The sequence below is a fragment of the Micromonas commoda genome, chromosome 2 (assembly GCF_000090985.2).
Source record: "Micromonas commoda chromosome 2, complete sequence".
Lineage (NCBI taxonomy): Eukaryota > Viridiplantae > Chlorophyta > Mamiellophyceae > Mamiellales > Mamiellaceae > Micromonas > Micromonas commoda.
In genome coordinates this window covers 564,502-587,883 of record NC_013039.1, presented here as the reverse complement: position 1 = coordinate 587,883, position 23,382 = coordinate 564,502, and the positions used below count along the sequence as shown (strand labels likewise).

General features: G+C 65.3%; 16 protein-coding genes across 16 annotated transcripts; 7 read left to right on the top strand and 9 right to left on the bottom strand.

Moving 5' to 3' along the window:
* Nucleotides 1-76: 76 nt before the first annotated feature.
* Nucleotides 77-1,321, bottom strand: MICPUN_56264 (predicted protein; the record flags this gene model as incomplete). The annotated part of the gene is made up of 1 exon (XM_002499474.1): nt 77-1,321. One exon carries the CDS (start codon nt 1,319-1,321, stop codon nt 77-79), a length of 1,245 nt encoding a protein of 414 aa, XP_002499520.1.
* Nucleotides 1,322-1,488: 167 nt separating this feature from the next.
* On the bottom strand, nt 1,489-2,965 carry PETD (cytochrome b6-f complex subunit IV; the record flags this gene model as incomplete). Its single annotated transcript, XM_002499473.1, has 2 exons — nt 1,489-2,104; nt 2,951-2,965. 2 exons carry the CDS (start codon nt 2,963-2,965, stop codon nt 1,637-1,639), a joined length of 483 nt encoding a protein of 160 aa, XP_002499519.1. The 3' UTR covers nt 1,489-1,636.
* Nucleotides 2,966-3,257: 292 nt separating this feature from the next.
* MICPUN_56266 (predicted protein) lies at nt 3,258-4,298 on the top strand (the record flags this gene model as incomplete). The annotated part of the gene is made up of 1 exon (XM_002499960.1): nt 3,258-4,298. The coding sequence occupies one exon, from the start codon at nt 3,258-3,260 to the stop codon at nt 4,296-4,298; it is 1,041 nt and encodes a 346-aa protein (XP_002500006.1).
* A 65-nt stretch (nt 4,299-4,363) lies between these two features.
* Nucleotides 4,364-5,285, bottom strand: MICPUN_78705 (vacuolar iron family transporter; the record flags this gene model as incomplete). The annotated part of the gene is made up of 2 exons (XM_002499472.1): nt 4,364-5,072; nt 5,149-5,285. 2 exons carry the CDS (start codon nt 5,283-5,285, stop codon nt 4,364-4,366), a joined length of 846 nt encoding a protein of 281 aa, XP_002499518.1.
* Nucleotides 5,286-5,446: 161 nt separating this feature from the next.
* MICPUN_56268 (predicted protein) lies at nt 5,447-5,884 on the bottom strand (the record flags this gene model as incomplete). Its single annotated transcript, XM_002499471.1, has 1 exon — nt 5,447-5,884. One exon carries the CDS (start codon nt 5,882-5,884, stop codon nt 5,447-5,449), a length of 438 nt encoding a protein of 145 aa, XP_002499517.1.
* A 105-nt stretch (nt 5,885-5,989) lies between these two features.
* Nucleotides 5,990-7,009, bottom strand: MICPUN_78669 (lipin protein family; the record flags this gene model as incomplete). The annotated part of the gene is made up of 1 exon (XM_002499470.1): nt 5,990-7,009. One exon carries the CDS (start codon nt 7,007-7,009, stop codon nt 5,990-5,992), a length of 1,020 nt encoding a protein of 339 aa, XP_002499516.1.
* A 1,843-nt stretch (nt 7,010-8,852) lies between these two features.
* On the top strand, nt 8,853-9,692 carry MICPUN_104759 (uncharacterized protein). The gene has a single exon (XM_002499959.1). It carries the CDS (start codon nt 8,863-8,865, stop codon nt 9,586-9,588), a length of 726 nt encoding a protein of 241 aa, XP_002500005.1. The 5' UTR covers nt 8,853-8,862; the 3' UTR covers nt 9,589-9,692.
* Nucleotides 9,693-9,729: 37 nt separating this feature from the next.
* MICPUN_104760 (hypothetical protein) lies at nt 9,730-10,862 on the top strand. The gene is made up of 3 exons (XM_002499958.1): nt 9,730-9,977; nt 10,116-10,438; nt 10,570-10,862. The coding sequence occupies exons 1-3, from the start codon at nt 9,927-9,929 to the stop codon at nt 10,829-10,831; spliced, it is 636 nt and encodes a 211-aa protein (XP_002500004.1). The 5' UTR covers nt 9,730-9,926; the 3' UTR covers nt 10,832-10,862.
* A 263-nt stretch (nt 10,863-11,125) lies between these two features.
* On the top strand, nt 11,126-12,127 carry MICPUN_56272 (predicted protein; the record flags this gene model as incomplete). The annotated part of the gene is made up of 1 exon (XM_002499957.1): nt 11,126-12,127. The coding sequence occupies one exon, from the start codon at nt 11,126-11,128 to the stop codon at nt 12,125-12,127; it is 1,002 nt and encodes a 333-aa protein (XP_002500003.1).
* A 44-nt stretch (nt 12,128-12,171) lies between these two features.
* Nucleotides 12,172-13,426, bottom strand: MICPUN_107778 (predicted protein). Its single transcript, XM_002499469.1, has one exon. The coding sequence runs from the start codon at nt 13,367-13,369 to the stop codon at nt 12,326-12,328; it is 1,044 nt and encodes a 347-aa protein (XP_002499515.1). The 5' UTR covers nt 13,370-13,426; the 3' UTR covers nt 12,172-12,325.
* Nucleotides 13,427-14,003: 577 nt separating this feature from the next.
* On the top strand, nt 14,004-15,400 carry MICPUN_68436 (predicted protein; the record flags this gene model as incomplete). The annotated part of the gene is made up of 3 exons (XM_002499956.1): nt 14,004-14,153; nt 14,223-14,902; nt 15,005-15,400. Coding segments are annotated over 3 exons (1,226 nt in total), but the record flags the coding sequence as incomplete, so codon positions are not given.
* Nucleotides 15,401-17,407: 2,007 nt separating this feature from the next.
* Nucleotides 17,408-18,277, bottom strand: MICPUN_78699 (predicted protein; the record flags this gene model as incomplete). Its single annotated transcript, XM_002499468.1, has 1 exon — nt 17,408-18,277. The coding sequence occupies one exon, from the start codon at nt 18,275-18,277 to the stop codon at nt 17,408-17,410; it is 870 nt and encodes a 289-aa protein (XP_002499514.1).
* A 161-nt stretch (nt 18,278-18,438) lies between these two features.
* Nucleotides 18,439-20,355, top strand: MICPUN_99023 (predicted protein; the record flags this gene model as incomplete). Its single annotated transcript, XM_002499955.1, has 1 exon — nt 18,439-20,355. The coding sequence occupies one exon, from the start codon at nt 18,439-18,441 to the stop codon at nt 20,353-20,355; it is 1,917 nt and encodes a 638-aa protein (XP_002500001.1).
* Nucleotides 20,356-20,419: 64 nt separating this feature from the next.
* MICPUN_56277 (predicted protein) lies at nt 20,420-21,073 on the bottom strand (the record flags this gene model as incomplete). Its single annotated transcript, XM_002499467.1, has 1 exon — nt 20,420-21,073. One exon carries the CDS (start codon nt 21,071-21,073, stop codon nt 20,420-20,422), a length of 654 nt encoding a protein of 217 aa, XP_002499513.1.
* A 503-nt stretch (nt 21,074-21,576) lies between these two features.
* On the top strand, nt 21,577-22,510 carry MICPUN_70377 (mitochondrial carrier family; the record flags this gene model as incomplete). Its single annotated transcript, XM_002499954.1, has 2 exons — nt 21,577-21,879; nt 21,955-22,510. Coding segments are annotated over 2 exons (859 nt in total), but the record flags the coding sequence as incomplete, so codon positions are not given.
* A 133-nt stretch (nt 22,511-22,643) lies between these two features.
* On the bottom strand, nt 22,644-23,335 carry MICPUN_107779 (predicted protein). Its single transcript, XM_002499466.1, has 2 exons — nt 23,119-23,335; nt 22,644-22,935 (listed from the first exon to the last, which is right to left on the bottom strand). Exons 1-2 carry the CDS (start codon nt 23,183-23,185, stop codon nt 22,703-22,705), a joined length of 300 nt encoding a protein of 99 aa, XP_002499512.1. The 5' UTR covers nt 23,186-23,335; the 3' UTR covers nt 22,644-22,702.
* Between the last annotated feature and the right edge of the window lie 47 nt (nt 23,336-23,382).

Sequence of the window (23,382 nt, the reverse complement as noted above, 5' to 3'; positions counted from 1 at the left end):
AGGACGCGTGAACACGAAAACGCTAGACCACCACCCCCCCACACACACAGCGCCCCTCCCTCCGTCTCTTCCCCCCTCACGAGAACGCGATCATGGCGAGCACCGGGGCGTGGTCGCTGAGCGGCGTCCCGTCTGTCCCGCGCTGCGTCACCCCCGTCGTCAGCGTCCTCGCGTGGCTGAACGCGTCCGCCGTGGGGGGATCGAACCTGTTCTCTTCCATCGTGACCTCCCTGCCGCGAACGAACGCCTCGGTGTGGGTCACGTCGAGGACGTAGTCGAGGCGTTTGGTGGGCGTTAGGGGCGCGTACCGACACCTCGAGTCGTCGCACGGGTCGTATCGCCATCGGCCGATGGGAAACGTCGGCGCCCACACGCGTTCCTCGCGTTCGTTCCAGCAGAGCAAATCGCGTGGATTCCCGAGCGTTGCCATCGCCGCGTCGCACTCGCACGTCCCGGCCTCGACGTTGAGATCCCCGCACAGGATCGCGCGCCTCACGTCCAGGTGCCCGAAGTCCTCGATGGACTCTTGGATGAAATCGCGAACTTCCTCCATCTGACGCGCCCGCGTCCTCGCGCCGCAGCGCCAATAGTCCGACTGAGCGTGAACGTTGAACAGGACGAAGCACCTCGTCCTAGGCCGGACGCGAAAGCCGATGCCCTCGACCTTGCCCTGGATGTCCGTGTGTTTGCGGAGCCGGATGGCGGTGGCGGAGACGCCCTTCCCAAACGCCCACGACTCCACGCCTTGCGACGCCTGGAACTTGTGAAAGCGGTGCTCGAGGTGCAGGTTGTGGTAGCGGGAGAGCACGAGGAGTCCGGTTTTGCAAGATTGGCCGCCCGGTCTGGCACCTGCCAAGGAGCCTGCACCCGGCGCGTGGATGTGCTGGTACCTGCCAAGGAGCCTGCATCGAAGCTCGGAGCGCGCGTACGGGTGCCAGACCTCCTGCAGCACGACGACATCGGGCCAAGGCTCGAGCTCGAGTATGCGCTCCGCTATCTGCTCCGCTCTGGCGACGAGGTGCCTGACCGAGCCAGCGCAGCCGGGAAGGACGCCGGGCAGCATCTGGACGTTCCAGGTGACGATGAAGAGCTTATCGAGGTCGCCCTCGCCCTCCGCGCGCTGCTGCGAGAGCCTCTCGACGGGCTCCACGAAGCTCGCGTTCAGCGAGCGCTCCACGGGCTCGCTCCACTTTTCGTCAAAGAAGAGTTCGCCTCGCCGGCTCCGTCCGCTCGCGCGCTCGGGCTCGTCCGGGGCCTGCGCCGCGGCGTCGCGCCGGCTCTTGCACGGCGCGCCAAGGCAATGGAACCATCCGGGGGACATTCGCGGGCGTCGCCAGAACGTGCGCGCGGGCGTTTGATGGTGGAAGTCGCGTCGGGAGGCCCGAGGTGACGTTCCAGGGGCGTTAAAACAGAGGCGACGGGTTTGGTGAAACGAGCTTGGTGAAACGTTGAAACAGGCGCGGCGCCGCGGACGGGGAGTTGCACAGTAAAAAGAAATCAATTTGAGCTCAGCATTCCAGCGTCTACGCTAATCGAACGGAACCAAAGCTCACCGCACCCACGTACAAAACGCGCTCACGCCATGCCTGGCGCCCAAGCGCGTCCCCGCCCAAGAAATAGCCTAAGGATAAGCAATTTAGAAGACGCCAAGGGAGATGGCCTTGTCGATGGGCATGGTGGCGCCGATGCCCATCCAGATGGCGTAGAAGGTGCCGATGAGGAAGACGGAGGTGGCCACGGGGCGGCGGAAGGGGTTCTGGAACTTGTTGATGGACTCCAGGAAGGGCACGGTGATGAGACCGACGGGCACCGCGGCCATGGAGAGCACGCCGAGGAGCTTGTTGGGGATCACGCGGAGCGCGTTGAAGGTGGGGAAGAAGTACCACTCGGGGAGAATCTCGAGGGGGGTGGCGAAGGGGTCGGCGGGCTCACCGAGCTGGGTGGGCTCCATGACCGCGAGGCCGACGCAGCACGCGATGGTACCGAGGATCACGACCGGGAAGATGTAGAGGAGGTCGTTGGGCCACGCGGGCTCGCCGTAGTAGTTGTGGCCCATGCCCTTCGCGAGCTTGGCGCGGAGGACGGGGTCGGAGAGGTCGGGCTTCTTGGTGACACCGGCGACGACCTGGAGGTTGCCGCGCGCCTTGGGGGCGGAGACACTGTCGTGAAGGGGGGGAAGAGGGGAGGCGAGGTCAGCGCGTGATTTCTGGATTTTCAGCCCGTGACAAGTGGACGGAGATATTTCTCCCGGGCGAAAGATCGGGGTGATCACGGGGGGTGCCGCGGGGCGCGCGGCGTGGCGGATCGCGATCGTTCCGCGGCCACGCGCGGGGATCGCTCCGGGAGGGACGTCGCATCGACGCGGGTCGAAACGCGCGCAGGATACGCTCGGATCGGTCGCGCGCGTCGGCCGCGGTCCCTCGCGCTGAGGCCCCCCCTCAACCCCTATCCGCTCCCAGACTGGCACCCAGCCTTGAGCCCTAAATCCGGGACACGGAGCCCGCCGGATAACGCGCCCCCGACGGACGTCGCGACGAGAAACGCGGCGATACCGCGCGTCGTAGCGACTCATCAGATGTCGAATCGATCCCGGACGGCCGCGCCGGACCCCATCGGCGCCCCGGCGTCGCGCCAGGTCGTCGTCCGGTCCGCTATCCAACGTGCGGAAAATGGGAGCAAACAGCGTGCAATACGTCATCGGCAGCGCCGGACGTTCTACTCACCCGACGGGGGCGAAGCCCTTGACGGCACCGAACTGGGTGCGGAGGCCGGAGGCGGCCGCGCGCACGTTGGTGCGGCGGACGGCAACCTTGGGCGCGGCGGTCGCGCGGACGGTGGGGGCGCAGGAGATAGCAGCCATTGCGTCTTTCGAGTGTAAGAATGACGCAACGCGGGACGTGGTCGCGGTTGAAGTACTGCAGCTCGGCCAGTTGGAAGGGGGAGTCAAAACTCGTTTGCGCGCCATGGAGCGTGTAACTGAAATCCCATACGTATTTTCAAGCGGATGGGGTCGTCGTTTTGGTCGGTTGAAACACGTCCGACCGACGTATTCAAATTAAACCCTCGATGTTCCGGTTCGCACACCCGCTTCGTGTGGATGAGGCCTGTGATTCGGGGCAGTCAAAAGCCCGGAGATCGGCCCCGCGCGAAAACGCCAGTTCGTTTGTTTGCTTTCCCACCCGCCGAGGCGATTGGAACAAGATGTCACCCGTCGCCGCACAGACCCACACCGTCGGCGCCGATCCGTCGACAGAGCCATGCGGTGCGCGACGCATCTGGCAACGTCGACATCGAGTAGGACACACGCGCGCGGCGAATCCGATCGCGCGCGGACGCCATCTAGCGGGAGCTGGGCCAAGGTAACCCGTCCCCGTCGGGCGACGGTGTCCCACGCCCACGAAGATGCGCGTCGCAGAACCCGCGTCGGTTCGAAGCGAAACGTGGACCTCCCCGTGCTGAGTCCCGATACGCTCAGGGCGGATCTCTACGAGCACGGGACGCTGTGGAACACCAACATGCGGGGGGTGCTCCTGTGCAACGGCGCCCAATGCGTGGACGACTGCGAGTACTGGTTGTCGTACATGCCGATGAGGAACAGGGCGGAGGTCATCAGGTTGATGCTGGCGTACGCGAACGTGCCGTACGCGTTCGAGGTTGTCGGGTACGAACGATGGGGTGAGGTCAAACCCACGATGAACTTCGGTAAGACCCCGGCCCTGGTCGACGTGGACGGCGCCGGAACCGATCTTACGCACGAGACCGCGATGACTCGGTACCTGGCCGATAAACTGAACCTCGGCGGCTCCGACTCGTTCCAGAAGGCCAGGGTGGACGAGCTGTTCTCGCAGTACTGGCACACGATCAGGAACAACGGGCTCACGCACGCCGGTGAGCTGTACAGCGCGATCGCGTTGAAGGACGCGAGCGCGGAGGACGTCGAGAACTGCGGAAGGTTTCAAGACACGCACCGGGTCAACGCGCTGAGCGTCGCCAAACGCTCGCTCCAGGCCCTACGCGTCTTCGAGGAAGTCTTGGCGACGAACGGGACGCCGTATCTGGTCGGCGACGCACCGACCTACGTCGACTTTGCGCTGTTCGACGCCTTGTTCGACCTCGGCGAGGAGGACGCGACGCCGGATTTCGCCGAGCGGTTCCGCCTTCCTCGATGCGGCGAGTTCGCGAATCGCGTGGCGGGCATCCCGACGATCGACGCGTACCTCCGGTCGCCGACGAGGATCCCGCGGTACGAGAGGCCCGAGTACGCGTACGTGTCGGGACGATTCAGTCCCGAGCCTTAGACGGCGGCGGCGGAGATGATCCGACGAAGCGACGCGTATCGATTTTACAAAAGAATCCTCCTCGGTCACGCAGTCTCCTTCACGCCACCCATGGCGCTGGCGATGCCCCACGACACCAGGTACGCCGCCACCGCCGCCATCCCTCCGTTGAGCAACATCAGCAGCGCCGACCGAAGCATGCTCTGGTTGGTGAACTTCGCCTTGGCCGCGCCCAGCAGGAACATCGTGACACCCGTCAGGATACACGCGACGACAAAGTTGACAGAGTCGCTCGCGCCCGTCGCGCTGGAAAGGACATACGACAGCAGGGGGATGAAACCGAAGAAGACGAACGACGCGAACGTCACCACACCGTTCTTCCAAGGCGAGTCGTCCTCGTCCGGGGGCATCAGCCCGAGCTCCTCGACCATCATGACGTCGAGGAAGAAATTCTTGTACTTGGCCATCACGTCGATGACGGACACGGCGTCCTCCTCCGTCATGCCCCTCTTCATGTACAGCTCCACCATCTCGCGCTTCTCACCCTCGGGATAATTCTCCAGCTCCCACTTCTCCCGCCTGTGCTCCGCCTTCGTGTAGTCGACCTCCGCCTGCGACGAGAGGTAGTCCCCGAAGCCCATCGAGAGGCCGTCCGCGATGAGGTTGGCGAAGCCCATGAGCAGGATGACGTCGCTGCTCAGGCTGCCGCCCACGGACGCGGCGACGACCGCGAACGTGGTGATGATGCCATCGAGACCGCCAAACACCAGGCTCTTGACGTACTTGCCGGCATCCCTGCGAGAGTTCGGGGGAAGGGGGCGGGTTAGCCAAAACATATCCGCGGATCTGAGATGCGCGTGAAAAAACTCACCCGGCGTGATGCTCGTCGCCGTGAATCTTGGCCTCGTGCGCGGCCCTGGAGGCGTCGATGTCGCCGACATCGTAAGCTGCCCGCGCGGCGTCAAGATCGCGGGTCGCACCGTTGGAGCGATTGCGGATCTCGGCCATGGTCGCGCGCTTGGGTCTGCCCTAAAGTAAACTGTTTTGGTGCAGGGGCTCTTCAGTGGCGCGAAATGAGGTGACGACCAGACGAGAGGGAGTTGGAGAGCGTCAAGTTTTGGTCGTTGCTGGGGGGTGTGCTATCGTGTTCGTCCCTCCTTTCTTCCCTCTCATCCACCGCTATTCTCTCTTCTCGGATGCTCGAATCCGTCGTGGCCCGCGGGCTTGAACGTCCACCCCACGGCGGGCTCCTCGACGTGCAGGTCGTGGGGCACCATGTGCTGAGGCGTGTACGAGGTCTTGCGCTTGGCTTTCCCTTTTGCTTCGTCCTCGTCAGCGGGGGGTTCGGGTCGCAAGGGGTCGTTCAGGCACGATGAGGGCGTGTGTGCCCACCAATCCCAGGACCTGCGCTTTATCTCCGCCGACCTCGACCGGTCCAGCTCCTCGGACTTCGCGCGGCGCCCCTCATCGGGCTCGTCGCGAGGCTCCCTTTGCGCCTCAGCTTCGTCGAAGGACCTTCGTTTGCCGGTGCGGTCCACGGACCATTTAAACTCGGCGGGAGGGGGCGAGCTGGGGACCTGATCCCAGCCGGGCAGTAATGATCCCATGGCTCTCACTCGCGCGCGTATCGACGATGCCGGTGTGCACGTGCGCGTGGCGCTCGTCGTTAAAGCTATGTCTACTCGTCAAGAAAAGGTTGTCGGAGCAAAAAATCAGGGCAACTCGCTGTCGTCGATGTTCATGAACCCTTTGCCCCAGTAGTTCGAATCCGCGAACGCGTCGCAGTGCGTCAAATCCGCCGCGCCGGACCTGGTCCGCCTGTGCCTCGCCACCGGCGGGAACATCTCGTCGCACAGCTCGTTGATACCCGCCAGCGAGTACGTCTTCGTGTGCCTCGTCGTGGCGGCGTAAACCTCCGATTTGGGGTTGATGGTGAAGTTCCTGCCGGCGGGAACGCCGACGTGCGCGTAGGAAACCGTGTCCGTCTCCCTGTTACCGAACCCCGCGTAGAACGGGTTCCAGTCGGCGGGAAACAGCTCTCGTATGGTCCTCAGGCACCGCATCTTGAACTCCTGCGGCCTGCGGACCACCACCTCTCGGTACAGCGCCGTGGACAGCGGATCTGGCGCGAGCATCACCGGGCCCTGCGTCAGCGTCTCCCCGTCCTGCGTGAGCTTCTCGAGGTACCTGCGCGTGCCCTTCGAGTGCGATATCGCCCTGGACGACAGGAACATGAGCTGATAGCCGTTGTCGCGAATGTTGTTGTACAACTGCGCGACACCCTCGTGGTTCCAATCCTTGCCCACCATCGCGGCGACGTGTCCGCGCAGGTCGCTCTTCGTGATCGTGCCGTCCACGTCTGACACCACGATCTTGGCGTTCCAATCCCACAGGTACGCGTGCGCCTGGACCTCCTGCCGGCCCCACACCCGACTGCTGAACGAAAACGCGATTACGTTTTTCCCCGGTTTCAACCCGAGCTGCGCCACCTTGTCAGGGTCCAGCGTCACGCTCTTGCGGAACTTGCGCTTGGGTCGCCTCGGGACCGGGGACCCGTTGGCCCTGCTCCCGCTCACCCTCGGCGTTCGCGGCGCCCTCGTCGCCGCCGCATCCTCGGGAGATGTTCTCGCGGGCGTCGCGGGCCACGCCCCACCCGCGCCCGGGGGTAGGCTCGGGAGGTAGCTCGTCGGCAGCGGGGTGCCGAACGCCACGTGCCCCAAGAGGTGGGGCATCGCCGCCGCCCACGGGAGCGCGGGCGCGGTCTCCATCCCGGGCGGCCTCCACGGCCTGACCGCGAGCTTCGGGTGGGACGTGATACCCTCCGGGTCCGCGGCGAACAGCGCGGGCTCCACCGCGTGTTCGTCAAACTCGGCCAGGTCGCCGCCGCACAAGGACAGCTCCAGCCGGGGAAGGACCACGTGCGCGGGGGGGGGGACGACATCCTCGAGAACGAGCGAGGCCATCAATTGACCCGTCGTGTTGATCAACCCCTTCTCCCTCTCCTCGCCGGACGACGACGACGGTCCAGCAACGGAGCCCTCGATAGCGGCGTCTCGCGACGTCGCCGCACCGCCGCCCCCGCCGCTGACGGAGCCCTCCGACGTTCTCCTGGCGATGACCTTACCGCCGTCAGCGCAGGGCGCGGGCGACGACGCGATCGACACCGTCGCGGTCGTCGTCGTCGTCGTCGTCGTCGTCGTCGTCGTGGGTTTAGGGTTGTCGTCGTTGAGGTTAAGCTTCGTCGTCGTCACGGGGGGCTCGCTCCTCCCCATGGGCCTCCTTCCCGACCTCGTCCGCTCCGGGAGTTGACCGGTCAGCGCCACCTCCGCCTCCGCCTCGGACAGGTACCCCCGGTCGTACGGGGGAACCGCAATCTTGGTCCCGCCGCTCGCCCCGGCGGCCAAGAGGTCGGGCCTGGACGTCACGCGGCCGAACGGCGCCGCCTCGCTGACGGTGGACGCGGAGGACGCCACCGAACGCGGCGTGGACGGATCCGCGACGGACGTCGAGGGCATCGTCGCATTCGCCGCAGAGACTGACCCGCCAGTCACCGCGGCCGGCTGTGCCGCCCCCGCGACGTTCTTGTTCCCGCGCCACCCGAGCCAGCCCCAACCGTTATCCTTCGCCGGGGACGATCCGAGGCTCGGGAGCTTGGGTCTCTCCGGCAGAAGACCTCCGATCGATTGACTCGTCCCGGACGACTGACTTGTCCTCGGGTCTCGGCTCTCGGGCGACGCCGACCCGTTCAATCGCTCCTCCGCCTCGAGCGCGCTGGCGACCTCCCTGAGCTCGTCGAGGGTCTGGTTCGGCGTGCCGCGGGCCTCGGCGAGGTGCTTGAGGTCGTCCAGCGTCGCCACCTGGGCGCCGCCGTCTCCGTCCTCGTCGTCTTCTTCCGAGATGCGGGATCTCGCCTCGGTCCCGTCGCCTCCGTCGGCGGCCATGCCGAGGCGGCGTCGCACGGACGCCTGCGATCGGAGGTACGGGTGCGTCGTCTCCTCGTCTGAACCCTCCGACGAGCGAGATCCCGGCTCCGCGCGAGCCGCGGGATCCGTGCCCACCGACGCGGCGCCGGTCACCTCGGGCTCGTCGTCGTCGCTCTCCCCTTCCGACTCGGACCCGTTCGCCGTCAGCCCAGCCTCGGGGTTGTCCGGGTCGTAGACCACGAAGAACGCCTCGCCGCTCCTGCCCAGCCTCATGGTGAAATCCATCAGCACGCCGTTCACCGTCACCGTCACCACCTTCTCCCGCCCGCGGATCAGCCCTTGGTACTTCCCGAACCTGACGTAGAAGGGCGAGCACTTGAGGCTGCCGTCCCTCTGCTTGACCGCGATGAGGTCGATGGCGCCGCCCGTGGACGGGAGCACCGTGGATACCGCCGCGAGCGAGCCGGCGCCGACGCCGACCGCGGCGTGCGATACCAGCCGCAATCCCGATCGAACGTGCTCCATTCGCCCCGGTCGTCGTCCTCCTCCCGCCGCCCGCACGCGCGACCTCTGGAAGAAAAGCGGAAGGTCGCTTTCGGGAATATTCGCCGGCACGCGCTTCGTCTCGGCAATCTCGCCAGACTGGCGCGCGCGAAAGGCAGATGGGGGCGGACAAGGCGCGCGAGGAGAGCGACCTCGTGCGCGTGCTCGAGCTGACCGAGGAGGCGGTCCGGCTCAAGCTCGCGCTTGGAGATACGATCCGCGAGGGCACCTTCGCGTTCTCCAGGCAGAGGTACGCTCGCGGGCCACACGCGGTGTCCGAGACGCAGTACGACCTGAACACGATGCGGGCCACGACGAAGATAAGCGCGACACCTCGCTCGATCGACGGTCCATCCGGCGTCTCGGCGCCCCGGTCCACGTCGTACACGTTTAACGTGGTCGAGACGCCCTTCGAACCCGAGCCCGAGCCCGAACCCGAGCCCAAACCCGCGGCGAGGAGCGGCAAGGCGGACGACGACGGTCTGAGGCGTCGACCGAAGGTGAAGACCAACACCGAAAAGTTCCTGGAGAGGATGGAGGCGTTGGGACTTAGGGACCAGCTCGCGGAGGTCCCGCGGGAGGCGGACCGCGACGACGGAAAAGACGACGACGCATCACCGCCGCCCATAGACATCGACGCCATTCGGCGCAAGCTCGGTCCGCGAAAGCCCATACACTGGTTCGGCGGTTTGCCCAGCCCGGAGATGCGGTCGGCGGAGGCGGCGTTTACGCGGTGCGTACAGCTGTGCGCACGGGTCGCGGAGGTTGAGTCGGAGCTTCGAGCGTTGACGGCGAGAGCACGGGTGGACGCGGTCCAGCTCCACGAGGTCGGAGATCCATCATAGATTGACGTAGCATATCAGCGTAGGCACGTAGAACCACCCGAGTGAATCTCACCAGGAAATTCACCCGCGACGGAATTTTTTGCCCGTTGGGTGTTAGCCCGAAATTACGCGTCGCGTCGCCACTCTCGCAGGCTCGCCACTCTGACGAGAGCAGGCTTCATCGCCTGGACTCTGTGCAGACACGTCACCGGCATCGACGCGAGTCGCTCACGTCGAACGTGCTAGACGAAGGAGCGTATACACCTCCGTTCTCGCCAGATCTCGGCCCGGAGGTCGAAACGGTGCTGGAAGGGCACCCTCGTGTAGGAGAGGGAATTCGCTGAGGGGAGACGCCCGAAATGGACTGGGCTAATGTCACCCCGGGGGAGCTCATGGACGCGCTGCGTGAGGTGCGTGTCCTCTTGTGTCGATTCCCGCGTTGCGAATCCGTTGGATGGTCCCGACCACGCCACCTGGATGCAGAGAAGAATCCAACCCAAAGCCCCGAAACTGAACGACGATTCCCCACCGCTTCGACTCCCTCGCAGGTGGACTGGAACATGCGTCCGCGCCCCTTGACGGAGTTCTTCGCCAGATTCACCCCACCGAAGTCGCAGGGCAAGCTCACGTCCAGGCTGAAGTGCAACATCTACTACTACCGCGCCAACTACTTCGCGCTCCTCGTCCTCAGCTTTGTCGTTGCGTTTTTCCGCAATCCGTTTGCGCTGTTTGCGTGCGCGATGTCTTGCCTGTCGCTGCTGTGCGCCAACGACAGCTTCGCGCAGTCGATGAGCGAGAAGATCACGAGGACGGTGCGGAAGTACCACCCGCCGACGGCGGCGTGGATGCGCAGGAACGCGAACGTGGCGGCGTGAGTACCCGAGACGAAAACTTTTTACCCCGGCTTTTCCCCCGTCTTCGACGTCAACCCCGACTCGCGCGTCCCGCCCATTCGCGTCGCACCCGCCGCGCTGACTCCCGTCCATCTCCCATCTCCAACAGGGCGCCTAGTCGTCCGTACAGCAAGTCGAAGGTGGTGCACATCTGCGGGTTTCAGCGCTTGCACGTGGTGGCGTTTCTGTGCGTGCTGTCGTTTTTCATGCTGAGGAGCTCCAGAGCGGTGAGCACGGTGCTCTGGGCGCTCGGGATGTTCGCCGTGGGTACCCTGGCCCACGCGTCCCTGAGGAGTCCCAACCTCAAGGCGAGGCTCAGTAGCTATAGGGAGGAGTTCAGGGCGGTGTGGCGCGGGTATAGCGAGGCGTAGATTGTCAGTATAGTTCCCGTCGCGTGAACCATCCGAGGTGTCATCAGCCAGTCTGGGAACGGACTGGACTCCACGGCTCCGACTGCCCGAGCTGCGCGTTTCGATGACTCGGACGGGTCTTCGCGCGCCAGTCGAAACGCGCGCGGGGAAGACCCACGCGCGGAGGTCGGACCAAACAACGAACAGAGGCATCGAGGGATGTCTCCGTGAGTCGCCAGAGTAGGCAGGATCGCGCTCGTGCCCCGACACCTCGGCTCGCTCGGCACCTCGGACGGCACAATCGGGACGATAGGGATGCTGACTGGAACGCGGGCGTCGGTGGCGCGTCCGACCCGCGCCGAGAGCGGCCGCGGGGCGTCCACGTCTCGCCCCGGGCGTCTCGCGAGAGTCCTTCGCCGCGCGTCTCGATCCCCCGGTGAGGTCGCCGACGCCCAAACCCCCGACGACGAGGACGAGGACCCGCGCATCAAGCTCGGCGCGGTCGCCGCGACGTCCCAGATTTTCAAGAACATGCCCAAGCTCGAGAGGAAGGCGGAGAGGAAGGCGGACGACGACCTCGCGATGCTCGACAACCTCGTGGACGGCGACGACGTCGATGCGTCGGAGTGGTTCGGCGGCGGTGGACGCAATTTCACGAGGCTCGTCCAGCAACAGGGCGACGTATGCGCGGCTTCGGAGTACCCTCCCGACTCGGAGGAGGCGAGGTTGGACGAGTTCTGGCGCTCTCGAGGAGTCCGGGAACGGGCGTACAGGGAGCGCCTGGTGGGAATGGGCGCCACGCTCGCGTCGGAGGTTGCCGGCCGGAGCCTCTACCGCAACCCCGACGTGCTCGGCCACCGGCTGGACCGCCTGCAGACCGTCTTCCCGGGCGTGGACGTCGCGCAGATGATGTGGAAATCGCCGGCTGTGATCCAGCTGCCGATTCGGACGATCGTGTCGCGGTTCGTGTCCCTGCGTTGGGCGCTCGTGGGCGTCGGGGACGTCGCCAAGATCGTGGAGGGGCAACCGGGGATACTGCTCAGGCACACGGGGGAGATCGCCGCGGAGATGGCGGCGCTCAAGGCGGAGTTTCCGGAGGTTAACGTCGGCGCTGCGGTTCAGAGGGAGCCGTCGCTGCTCACCGCTGAGTGCGACGTGACGCGGCGGCTTGAACGACTGGCCGAGCTGAGGAAGTTTGGTAAGCTGAGCCCGTCGATGCGGCTGTTCTACGACGGCGGCGACGGGTCGGGCAACGCGATGCTCTTCGCGAAGGTGTTCATGGAGGAGACCAAGCCGCACGACGGAAACTGGTGGTGAAGACACAAACAGTCCAGAGAAAACTACGCTTGTAGCTAGCTACTAGAGCACCTAATATGATACGTAAAAGTAGTTCAGGCTGTACACAAGTCAGTCAACGCGTTGTAAAGGTTGAGGCTGCTGAATTTGTAGCAGCCGGGGGAGCGAGTGCGCCCGCCCCCCCGAGTTGAGGGTAGTACACTTGCGACGGGACGCGAATTACTTTGTGGCGCCGTATTTGCTGTCGCCCAGGAGCGCCTTGGTCTCCTCCGCCGCGGCAGCCTCTTCCTTCCTGCACACGCCGCGCATCACCGACGACGCCATGCCCAGGGTGAAGAGCACCGCCATCGCGAGCGCGAGGAACCCTGGGGGGAAATCGTGCCCAAAGACGCCAGAGCACATGTCAACGCCCACGAGCACGAGCACGCACGCCACCGAGTAGTTGAGGTCGGGGAACAGCTCGACGGTGCCCGCGAGCTGCGGGTACAGCGCCCTGACGAGGCACGCCGCCACGATATCACCGAGGAAGAGCGTGGACACGTGCACGTGGTCCACCATGAAGATCGTGGACACCCCGTCGATGCAAAACGCGACATCCGTCAGCTCGATGACGACGATGACCAGGAGCATCGGCGTGATCCGAAGGATCCCCTCGACGTAGACCCAGATCGCGGAGCCGTGGTATTTGTCCACCATCCGCCCCCCGAGGCATCCCTTGGCCCACTTCACGATCGTGGAGTTGCTGGGGTCGTCGTCGTCCTCCTCCTCGCCGATGATTGTCTGGTAAAAGACATACGCGCCCTGCCACATGCAGAAGGCTCCGAGCACCAGCATCAGGGGCTTGAGGTAATCATAGATGCCCTTGAGTGCGAAGAACAGCAGACCGCGGATGAGCACCATGAACGGGGTTCCGATGAACAGGAGGCCGGGCCTGATCTCGCGGGGCACCCTGAAGTGCTCGAAGATCTGGTGGAACAGGCAGATGTTGTCCGTGCTCAGCAGCACCTCGACGACTGCCGCGCCGATGAACGGCGACGTGCTGTATCCTTTCTGCCTCAGCGTGTAGTAGACGCACAGGCCGACCACGAGCGTGATGTACAACATGCTGTTGGGGAACTGCCACACCATGGAGTTGAACGGGCCCAGCCAGCCCGGGTCATCCTTCAGGTACTTCCCGGTACTCAGTGGTTTCTTTGGCCGCCCGGGGCTGTTCGTTAACGACTCGGGGTCGGGCTTGTCGCCCTTATGCGTTTTCTTCTCCATGACCGCCCGGACGGCTCGATTGTGTGAGCTTCCTCGATGGGCAGTCGGCGAAGCTCGCGTGCGCCCCAAGCTGTCGCGGCGCAGGTTCGGCCGGCGAGATTTCAGCCGGTCTTGTAACACCTTCAACAGACGCCGTGACTCCTCAATTCGCCAAAGTTCAGACTGTTCGCCGTGTGCCCAGGTTTCGGCCAATTAGCCTGTACGAAACCCCAAACGACGAGTCATTTACGCCCATATAAAAACTCGCGGGCGTTTTCTTGGGAGAGGGGAAACAACGAACGTTCCGCGTCTTGGCACTCGTCGCCGCCGCCGTCGCGAACCCAAACTTCGCGGCGTTCGAGCGGAACGTCCGGCGGCGATGCCAACGAAGGTGCACCTGTCGTCGGAGGCGCTGAACGCCGCGCCGTGGGCGGCGCACCTGGTCGACGCGTTCCTCCCGGCGGATGCCCCGACGGGAAGGCCGTCAACGGCTCGGGGTGGCAGATCCGGAGTCGGCGCACAGCCGCGCGAGGCGCCGCGCATGAGCCCGCGCGAGCTGGAGGAGGAGGTTCAGAGGGAGACCGACGCGCTCTTAGCGGCCCGCGCGGCGTCGTCTGCCTCCGCGTCAGCGGCCGAGCCGGCGTCCGCATCGCTCATCCCGACCTTCTTCCGCCCGAAGAAGATTAACGTCGGCTTCCTCGCGTCGGAGCTCAGAGCCACCGCGCACCGCGTCGCGCTCCAGTACAAGGAGCGCGGCCTCCTCGAAGACGACGAGTTGGAGGACCTGTGGGGCCGCATCACGGACGTCATCGCGCGCAGACCCGCGGAGCACGCACCCACGTCCCCGTCCGAAGCCGCGACGAACGAAGCCGAGTCGAGGATATCGTACGAGGAACTGCGCGTCGTCCGAGACGATTTCGCGGCGGCGCTGGATGCCGCCAACCCCGGTGGCGACGGCGCGGGACGCGTGGCGCACTACTTCACCGCGAAGACGTTCGCGCGGTTCGCCCGCGACGCGCACGGTCGGATCAACGGGAGAACGTTCATGGAGTTTGTGGTTCGACACGTCGCGCTCACGCAGTCGCGGATTAACCTCGGGTGCCACGACTCGGACGCGGACGGGTGGCTCACGGAGGACGATCTGGAGGCTTTCGTCGGAAGATCGGTGACGACGATGACCGCGCTGCAGTCGCTCCCGATGGGATTCGCCAACCAGTACAGGCGCATCGCCACTCGAAGGTTCATGTTCTTCAACGACCCTCGGCGACGGGGTAAGGCTCGCATAAGCGCGTTGCTCGCCAGCGACGCGCTCTCCGAATTTAACGAGCTGCACGCCGCGAGAGAGGACGACCCGAGCCTGGCGAAGAACTGGTTCTCGCTCGCGTCCGCGCAGAGGGTGTACAAGTCCTACCTGGATCTGGACCTGGACATGAACGGGACTCTGTCAAAGGCGGAGCTCAAGAAGTACACGGTTGACCCGCGGAACGCAGCCTTGGGGTGCACCGCTCAAGGGCTGACGGACTTATTCGTGGACAGGCTGTTCGAGGAGCACTCGTTGAAGGGGTTGGCGGGTGCCAGGCGGGTACGCGCTGACAGGCTGAAGCCGATTGCGACAAACGTGGACCCGTTTGTGGCCAAGTCGATGGAGAAGCGAAGGAAGGCGATGGAGTCGGAGATGGACTTTCACGCCTTCCTGGACTTTGTGCTCGCGTGGAGCGATAAGGAACATCCCGCCAGCCTGGCGTATTTCTTCCGCGTCCTCGACGTGAACAGGACGGGCGCGCTGACAAACGCGGAGATCTGGACGTTTCTCAAGTCCATCCACGAGACCTGGACGTCGGACCCGGACAACTACGACCTGAACATGCTGGACGTTCAGGACGAGATCTTCGACATGGTCAAACCCGCGGAAGCCGGGAGGATCACCCTCGAGGACCTGCAGCGGTGCGGCTGCGCGGGGACGGTCATCGAGATTCTCTGCGATCACACCGGGTTCTGGAGGTACGATAACAGGGAGAACTTGCCGCACGACGACGAGGAAGAAGAGGGTGAGGGCGAGGGGAGGGGCGAGGAGGATGGCGATTTCGACCCGGACGATCCTTTCACAGCCCCGTTCTGATTGGCGAGTCGAGCGACGCGGTGACGTAGTTTGTGCGTTTCGTTGTACAACACCCGTGGCGAAAGTTTCCAAGAGCTCTTTGTTTGTCACTCGCATCCACGTCATCGGTGTCAGAAGAGCAGGTTATCCATGGAAAAGATCGATAAGAGTACATGCACGAGGCCGAACATCAAATATACTCAAACGATGGAATGGATAACCTGCTCTTCGGCTTTGAGCACTGCCCAAGGCAATGACGTGGGCACGAAACACAGTGGCAGAAAACAAAGAGCTCGGTCAGAAACTCGCGCGACTCATCAGCCAAACACCGGCCCGGGCCCCCGCGACGCCGTTCCCTCCAGCGTCGCCGAGGAAATTCGAACGTCCTCGTACGCGGGAACAATCGGAGCGGCCAACTCGATGATGTACGCGACGACGTCCGCGGGAAGGTCGCCGAGGGTCGTCGCCGGCTCGCCGCCCGCGTCGTCACCGCCGGGGTCGTCCTCGTCCTCCGGCCCGGCGGGCCCGAGCTCCACCGACCCGCCCCGACCGACGCCGTCGCCGCGAAGTCCCTTCGCGTCGCGAGCGTCTTCATCGCCGCTCGGGACCCGCCGCTCGGGAGCAGCCACCGCCGTCCGGTCCGCGTCGCGGAGTCGCGCGTGCGAGAGCACGAGCTCCCTGCAGGCGAGCCTGAAAAAAAGGGGAAATTTCGTCGCGTGAGCTTCGCGGGTCCATCGCGTCGACGCCGGCTCGCGAATCGCGCACACCCTGCCGGGATCCGGCTGGACCCCTTCCGCCCTCAAACGCTCGCGGCGCCGTCGAAGCGCGACGCGCCCGCCGTCGACGTCGTCCGCGGCGATCTCCTCCTCGCTCCTCGTCGGCCAGAACACGGCGGCGCCGCAGTCGGTCACGAGCCGCCGCCGCCGCGTCTCTCCCTCGGCATCCTCGTCGTCCTCGTCGTCGGAAAGAGTCGCGAACGTCCACGGGTGGGTCTCGAACGTCTGCTGCGTGTGCATCTGACCGGGCGCCAGGGTCTTGTACCGGATCTCCTCGCCCCAGTAGTTCAGCCAGAAGAGCCGGGCCTTTCCTTTCGTCTCGTTGCGGAAGGTCACCTCGGTGTGGTGCCGCGACTCCACGCTGCGGATGCCGAGACGCTGCGTCGGAGTGAGGTCTTCGAGAGGGTCGCGATACATCGGGGATCGCCACGCGTCCGTGCTGAAGTCGATCGGCGCGTCTTTGTCGTCGTCTTCCTCCCCGCGGGAGCCGCGCCACACGCACGCCGTCGGAGCTCTCAGTCTCGGACCAGCCCGTCCCGTCTCCCGTGAACGCGGGAGGAGGCAGGTGACCCCGCGACGCAGCGCGCGCGCGCCGCATTCGCCAACCTCCGCGGCGCGGCGCAGGTATTTCCCGATGCTCATGCACACGATCGATACGACCTGCAGCGCGCGCGCGCTCAGGTCGGACGTTCGTGAGGGAGGTGCGACGGAGGGAGGGAGGACCGCGGCGGGGGCGACCGAGTTTCGTGGGACCCCACGAACGACATAGTTCTCTCGGCGGTGGTTCGCGCGGCTGGCGAAGAGGCGCGCGCCGATCCTCTCGCCAGGGGAGGAACAGGGCGCGCCAGTGGATGACATGAACGATCCGTCGCGCGCTGAGGATGTGCCGGAGCTTGGGCGGCGACACGGGCGCGACGTTCGTTTGGCAGTTTGGTTCAACTCGGATAGGACGTCGTTGCCAAAAAGTCGTGGCTCGACACGCGGCTGATGACTCGGCGCGCCCGATCCCCGAGGCTCGTCAGGATCTATTACTCGGACGACGCAGACGCGATATAATCGTTGACTAGCTAGCTGTCTACCTATCACTAATCCTAAAGTCGCCTCGTACTTGCGCCCACCGAAGTCCGAGAGAAAGAAAACGACGGGACAGCCGACGCTTTTCACGTTTGGCAACCAAAAAAAATATCACCGCACCAGCACCTGCAGCCCTTTATTGGTCAACACCGCCGGCGTCTCCCCGCGCATAAACTTGTTGTGGTTCAGCCACAGCTCCCTCAAGTTCGGAATATCCGCCAGTGCCGGCGGCACGTCGCCGATGAGCCAGTTCCTGCTCAGGTCGAGGATCTGCAGGTACTTGAGCTGTGACCCCCACCACGTCGGCACCGTCCCCTCCAACATGTTACTGCTCATCCGCAGCGTCACCAGCTTGCTCACCCTGTCCTCAGGGATCAGTTCCGGCGGAATGGCGCCACGCAGACGGTTCTTTCCAAGGTTCAGCTCAGCCAGGTAGATGAGGTCGCCAAGCTCGGCAGGGATGGTCCCGTTAAGGAAGTTCATCGCGAGGTCCAGCGACACCAGCGTCTGTATCTTTCCCAACTCCTTTGGTATCGGCCCTGCCAACAGGTTCCTCGATAACCCGATGTGCACCAGCGACGTGGAGTTACCCAGCTCTGGAGGTATTTTCCCCCTTATCTTGTTGTTGTGCAGGTTCAAGGTCTCCAGCCTGGTGAGGTTTGCTATGGCCTCGCCGGGGATTTCGTGAAAGATGAAGTTATTCCCCAGGTCGAGCACCTGGAGGGTCTCTATGAGCCCTATCGCCGGGTCGATGTGCCCGCTGAGCCCCCTGTTGCTCATGATAATGTGCGTCACGCCGTTGCCCCCCTCGCACCGTATACCCCGCCACGGCATCTTGCACGGGTAGTCACCCTCCCACCACCGCATCATCCCGTGGGGATCGTTCGCGAGACCGGCGCGCAGCTTGCGAAGCGCGTCCGCGTGCGGCTTATTCGGCTGGACGTGGTCGAGCGCGTCGTCGTGAGGATCGTACAGGTTCATCTGGCCGTCCGACACGGCGACCAGTGAGGCGATCGTCAGCAAACCCACCGCGAGCCTCATGGCCACACCCCCGTTGTTACGCCCGCGCAGTTGAATTTGATTCGCCTTTCCTTTCGGTGCCCTAATAAAACTCCAGCCGCTGCACTCGACAAGGCGCAGCGATGGCGAAGCAGGTGGTGGAGGCCTGCGTCAACGCGGGCACGTGCGCGGCGGGCGCGAGCCACTACGCCGCGCTGATATCCGCTCTGGCATCCATCTGGACTCAGGTGAGGCACCAGCTCGTCGCCACGATGAACAACGACCTCATCGGCGGTAGCGTCGCGCTCGCCGTGGCTTCCACGCTCGTCGGCGTCGCGTGGCGGCTGTGGCGATGGATCCGCGGCGTCGCCCACGACAGGATGTTCGTCACGTACGAAATACCGAGCGGCACCCCGCAGTACTTCGCCGCGCTGCGCTGGGTGTACGACCAACCCGCGGTCCGACGCGCGTCCCGACGACTCGTCGTGAATCCCATCGGAACCCCGCTCGCGGCGGCCGACGGCGCCGACTCCCACGCGCCGTCGTCCGCGCCCGACGACCCGGAGGATCCCCTGGAGCTCGGCCTGCACACCGTCCCGATGTTGCTCAGGGACCAGTCGCTGTGCACGCGCGTGGGCGGGGCGATCGTGTGGGTGGGACACGGCGGCGGGACGACGGGGGGCGAAGGCGTCGCGGCGGGCGGGGTCGCCGACGGACCGGGCCTCGGCGCGATGGGAGGCGGCGGCGCCAGGGGTTCGTGGTACCAGCAGCTGCTCTCCGGCACCCGCGGGCACGCGGGGCTCGCGCACGCTTCGGCGTTCGGCTGGGAGGGCGGTATGAGCGGCGGTATGAGCGGCGGTATGAGCGGCGGTATGAGCGGCGTCGCGGGAGCGTTGCGGCTCACAGTCATGGGCCTCGACGGCGAGGAGACGGTACGACGGATCCTCGCGTCGGGCCACCGCCTCGGCCGGGGTACCGCGCGGCGGTTCACGCGGGTGTACCTGCCGTCCGCGGTGGTTCGTTCGCACGGGCGCGGGGACGGTAAACACGCGTGGACGCGACCCGAGTGGGTCGACGCGGGGGCGAAACCCGCGAGGCCCATCTCGTCGGTGATACTCAAGGGCGACGACGCTAAGGACGTGCTGGCGGACGCGAGGGCGTTCCTGGGGTTGGAGCGGTGGTACGCGGAGCGGGGTATCCCGTACCGACGGGGGTACCTCCTGCACGGCCCGCCTGGGAGCGGGAAGACGAGCCTGGTGTGCGCCGTGGCCGGCGAGCTTCGTCTGCCGATTTACCAGCTGCGGCTCTCGGGCGCGGGGCTGGACGACGAGGCGTTCCAGCGGCTGCTCGCGGCGACGTCGAGGCGCGCGGTGGTGCTGCTGGAGGACGTGGACGCCGCGAGGGGCGCGGCGGTCGGGTCCAGGACCGGGGACGCGATGAACCGCGTGAGCCCGGGAGGCGTCGAATATGGGGGAGGGGTCGACGGGGGAAGCGGACGACGGGGCAGCTTCGACGACCCCTCCGCCGGGGGTCTGACGCTACCCGGCCTGCTCAACGCCCTCGACGGCGTCGGCGCCGTGGACGGGCGGCTGCTCTTCATGACGTGCCACCGCGCTTCATCGCTGGAGCCCGCGCTGGTTCGACCGGGTCGGATCGACGTGAGGGTCGGCTTCGGCCCGCCCGACAGGGCGCAAGCCGCCGCGCTCTTCCGACACTTTTACCGCGCGCCGACGCGACGGACGGGGACGCCGTCGATCGGCGCGGATGGGAAGATGAATCGTCACGGCGAGACGCGAGCGGACGACGACAGCGCGAGGTCATCGCCCGAGAAGAAGAAGAAGAAGAAGAAGAAGAAGCGCCCCGTCGCGTTCGGCGGTGCGCCGCCGCCGACGGACCCGGACTCGTTGGATCGACTCGCCGAGCGCTTCGCGGACGCGGCGGCGCGGTCGATGTGGGATCTGCACCCGGACGGCGACGACGTCGCGGCGTCCATGGCGGCGCTGCAGGGACACCTGATGATGCACCGCGAGGATCCCGAGGGCGCGGTCGATAGCTTATGATTTAACGAACGCGACGCGACGTTTGCGTGTGATTAAATGGACCGAAACGCTCCTTCCCGCGTCGTCATCGTCTCCAGTGGCTTCTGCTGGACCAAGTGCCGTTGCCGACTGTCTGTCCCTCCTCCACGATTGATCCCGCCACCCACTGCACCGACTTTGGCGCCGACGGGTGCGTCTTCCTGTACTCCGCCGAGTAGTCTCCGCGCATGTTGACGTGCGGGTTCGTGGGGTCCTCCTGGAACTTCAGCCAGCACTGCCCGTGGATGAAGTCGCCAGCCGCGGGAGCGAAACACCCATCCTTCTCCGGGCAGAAGACCCAGATGTTGCAAGGGTAGAAATGTGGAGCTTCGGGTTTGTAGTTCTTGCAACTCTCGCAGCAAGCCTCCCAGGTCTCCTGGACGTTGGCGCTGCCCCACTTTACCGCGTACCCGTCGTAGTCCGTAGCGTCCCTCTTGTGGCACTCGGAGCTCATCTTCTTCGGTTCACCCTCCTCTGCGCGCTTCTTGTTCTGCTCGAAGAGCCAGTGTATTTGCTTCGTGCAGCAATCGGCGTTCCCCACCGCTCGGAGCGCCTCCTCGGCTCGCTCCCTCGGGTACCCAGCCTGTATCAGGCCCTGCACGTTCTTTTCCAGAGGGACGTGTTTCGTCTCACCCACCGCATCCGCGCTATTCAACCAGCACAGGGCGAGGATCGTCGCCAGCGTCACCAGCCGTCCCATCGGAAATGACGTCGTACGCCACTTGTCCGCCCGCTAACAAGCCAAATTTTTGAACGTCGTTTTTTGGCGCCATCGAAGCTCGCAGCCAGAACTCGCCGCGCTGATCGCCTTTGGAGTCGACGCGCGACTGGAGAGACGCCCTTTAGTCATCGAGAGGTGGACGGGAGGGCGCTTGGACCGAGTGGACGTCGATCTGCCCGGCGATGGTGCGCCCCGACCCATCGTTCGCGTCGCCTCTCTTTTTTTTCTCGCACGCGTCGGATCTCGATCGTGACTCCCTCGACGCCCACTCTCATCCCCACCGCACCTCGGCTCACCCTTCATCGTCCCCAACGCCCGTATCGATGCAGGCTGAACGTAGTGGCCCCGCCCCGCCGGGAACGGAGAGCGCCCCGCCCCCACCCGCGTGGTGGAGGAAGACGGACAACACCGCGTCCACCTCGGGCGCGATCCCGTGGCTCGCCGCGCCGCTGTACGCCATACCGGAGACGACGAAGCTGCTGATGTGCGGCGGCGTGGCGGGCGCGTTCAGCAAGACGTGCACCGCACCGCTCGCGCGCATCACGATTCTGCGCCAGCTGCAGAGCACGGGCGCCGTGGCGGGATGGGCGGGCACCGCCAAGGTTGGCATCGTCCCCGCGCTCGCGAAGATCATCAGGGAGGAGGGAGTCCGCGCGCTGTGGAAGGGGAACATGGTCACGGTCATACAGCGCCTGCCTTACTCCTCCATCAACTTTTACCTCTACGAGAACATCATGGACTTCCTCGAGGGCGAGGGCGCCTTCGGCCGGGGCAGGAACGAGGGAGTCGACAAGGGAGGAGGACGGGCGGGTGGTAAAAGCGGAAAGGATGCGAGGCAGAGGGCGGGGAGGGACGGGCAGCGGGGTCTCGGCTGGGACGTCGCGCGGAGGCTCGTCGCGGGTGGCTCCGCGGGGATGATCGCGTGCGCGTGCACGTACCCGCTGGACCTCGTGCGAACCCGTCTGGCGGCGCAGACCACCGTGCGCCACTACGACGGCTTGTTGCACGCGCTGTTCGTCATCGGGAGCAAGGAGGGACCGAGGGGTTTATACCGGGGCTTGGCTCCGACGTTGGCGCAGATCGGTCCGAACCTCGCAATCAACTTCGCCGCGTACGAGACGTTATCGAAGCTGGCCAAGGAGCACGAGCTGGGCGAACGCGTGCCACCCGCGATCGTGTCGCTCGCGTGCGGCAGCACGAGCGCGGTGGTCAGCGCCACCGCCACGTACCCCCTGGACCTGGTTCGGCGCCGGCTGCAGATGCGTTGCGCGCAAGACAGGGGGCACGGATTCGTCCGGGTGTTTCGCGACATCTTCGCCGCGGAGGGTTTCGGCGGGTTCTACCGGGGGATCATACCGGAGTACGCCAAGGTGGTGCCCGGGGTGAGCATCACGTACATGACGTACGAGCTGCTGAAGCGGTCCATCGGCGTGGACACCGGCCGGTTGTGATTCTTTGCGCCAGCTGTGATTCTTTGCGCCGACGAGCCGCCCGTCGCGCCTCTCGCCCGCTCGCGGCTCGACCCGACCCAAGGCCTCGTAGACTCTTTATACGTGTTGCAAAGTTACATGGTTGAAGACTATCACGGTCCGGGGACCGCGCGGAGATTCATCGCCCCGCGCTCCTCACCTCGGCTTCGTTTGGGAGAAATCCCATGAGCCGTCCGCCACTCGATTGGTAAGCCCACATGAACCCCGCGAGCCCACCGATCAACCCCGACGCGTACATGGCGGGGACCCTGATGCCGGGGCCGGACATGGCGCCCGACATCCAGCCCACGGGAAATGACACCGCGGTCCACGTTGCCCAATCGCGGTAGTCCGTCGCGTTGAAGTTGCCCACTGCGGCGGAGGGAGAGGGGGAAACGCGGTCAGTGGCCGGCAGTCTGGAACGGGGGCATCAGGTCATCAAGGGTTTTTTGTCACGATCGAGAGGGGACGGGGCCGCGCTCCCGGGTTGCAATCAGCCGGGGTTGGCCCGGCGATGACCTCTCCGCGCGATCGAGCTCGTCCGCGTGCACGTACCTACGGTCCCGAACGTGGGCGCGCGATCCACCACGGGGTAACTGGGGTTGTCTCCGATGACGCCCATACTGTTTTTTCACCCGTTCCAAATCCTCTCCTCTCGCGGTTGTCCCTCCCGAGGGTACGTCCGCTGTCTTCTCGAATCCTCCTCGAAGGGCGCGCGGCGTGGGTGTTCTCCCGTGCCGGACTGGTCCTTCGGCGCGTGTGCGAGGCGGCGACCTGCCTTCGCGCGCGGAGCTGTGACCGCCGAAGATAATCCGCCGA

Excerpts from the sequence above, each read along its gene's own strand:
- MICPUN_104759 (XM_002499959.1), top strand. The coding sequence starts at position 8,863 with ATGGGGGCGGACAAGGCGCGCGAGGAGAGCGACCTCGTGCGCGTGCTC.
- MICPUN_104760 (XM_002499958.1), top strand. The coding sequence starts at position 9,927 with ATGGACTGGGCTAATGTCACCCCGGGGGAGCTCATGGACGCGCTGCGT. Across the intron at positions 9,978-10,115 it reads TCATGGACGCGCTGCGTGAG|GTGGACTGGAACATGCGTCC; the intron begins GTGCGTGTCCTC and ends ACTCCCTCGCAG. Across the intron at positions 10,439-10,569 it reads AGGAACGCGAACGTGGCGGC|GGCGCCTAGTCGTCCGTACA; the intron begins GTGAGTACCCGA and ends CATCTCCAACAG.
- MICPUN_107778 (XM_002499469.1), bottom strand. The coding sequence starts at position 13,369 with ATGGAGAAGAAAACGCATAAGGGCGACAAGCCCGACCCCGAGTCGTTA.
- MICPUN_107779 (XM_002499466.1), bottom strand. The coding sequence starts at position 23,185 with ATGGGCGTCATCGGAGACAACCCCAGTTACCCCGTGGTGGATCGCGCG. Across the intron at positions 22,936-23,118 it reads GCCCACGTTCGGGACCGTAG|TGGGCAACTTCAACGCGACG; the intron begins GTACGTGCACGC and ends CCTCCGCCGCAG.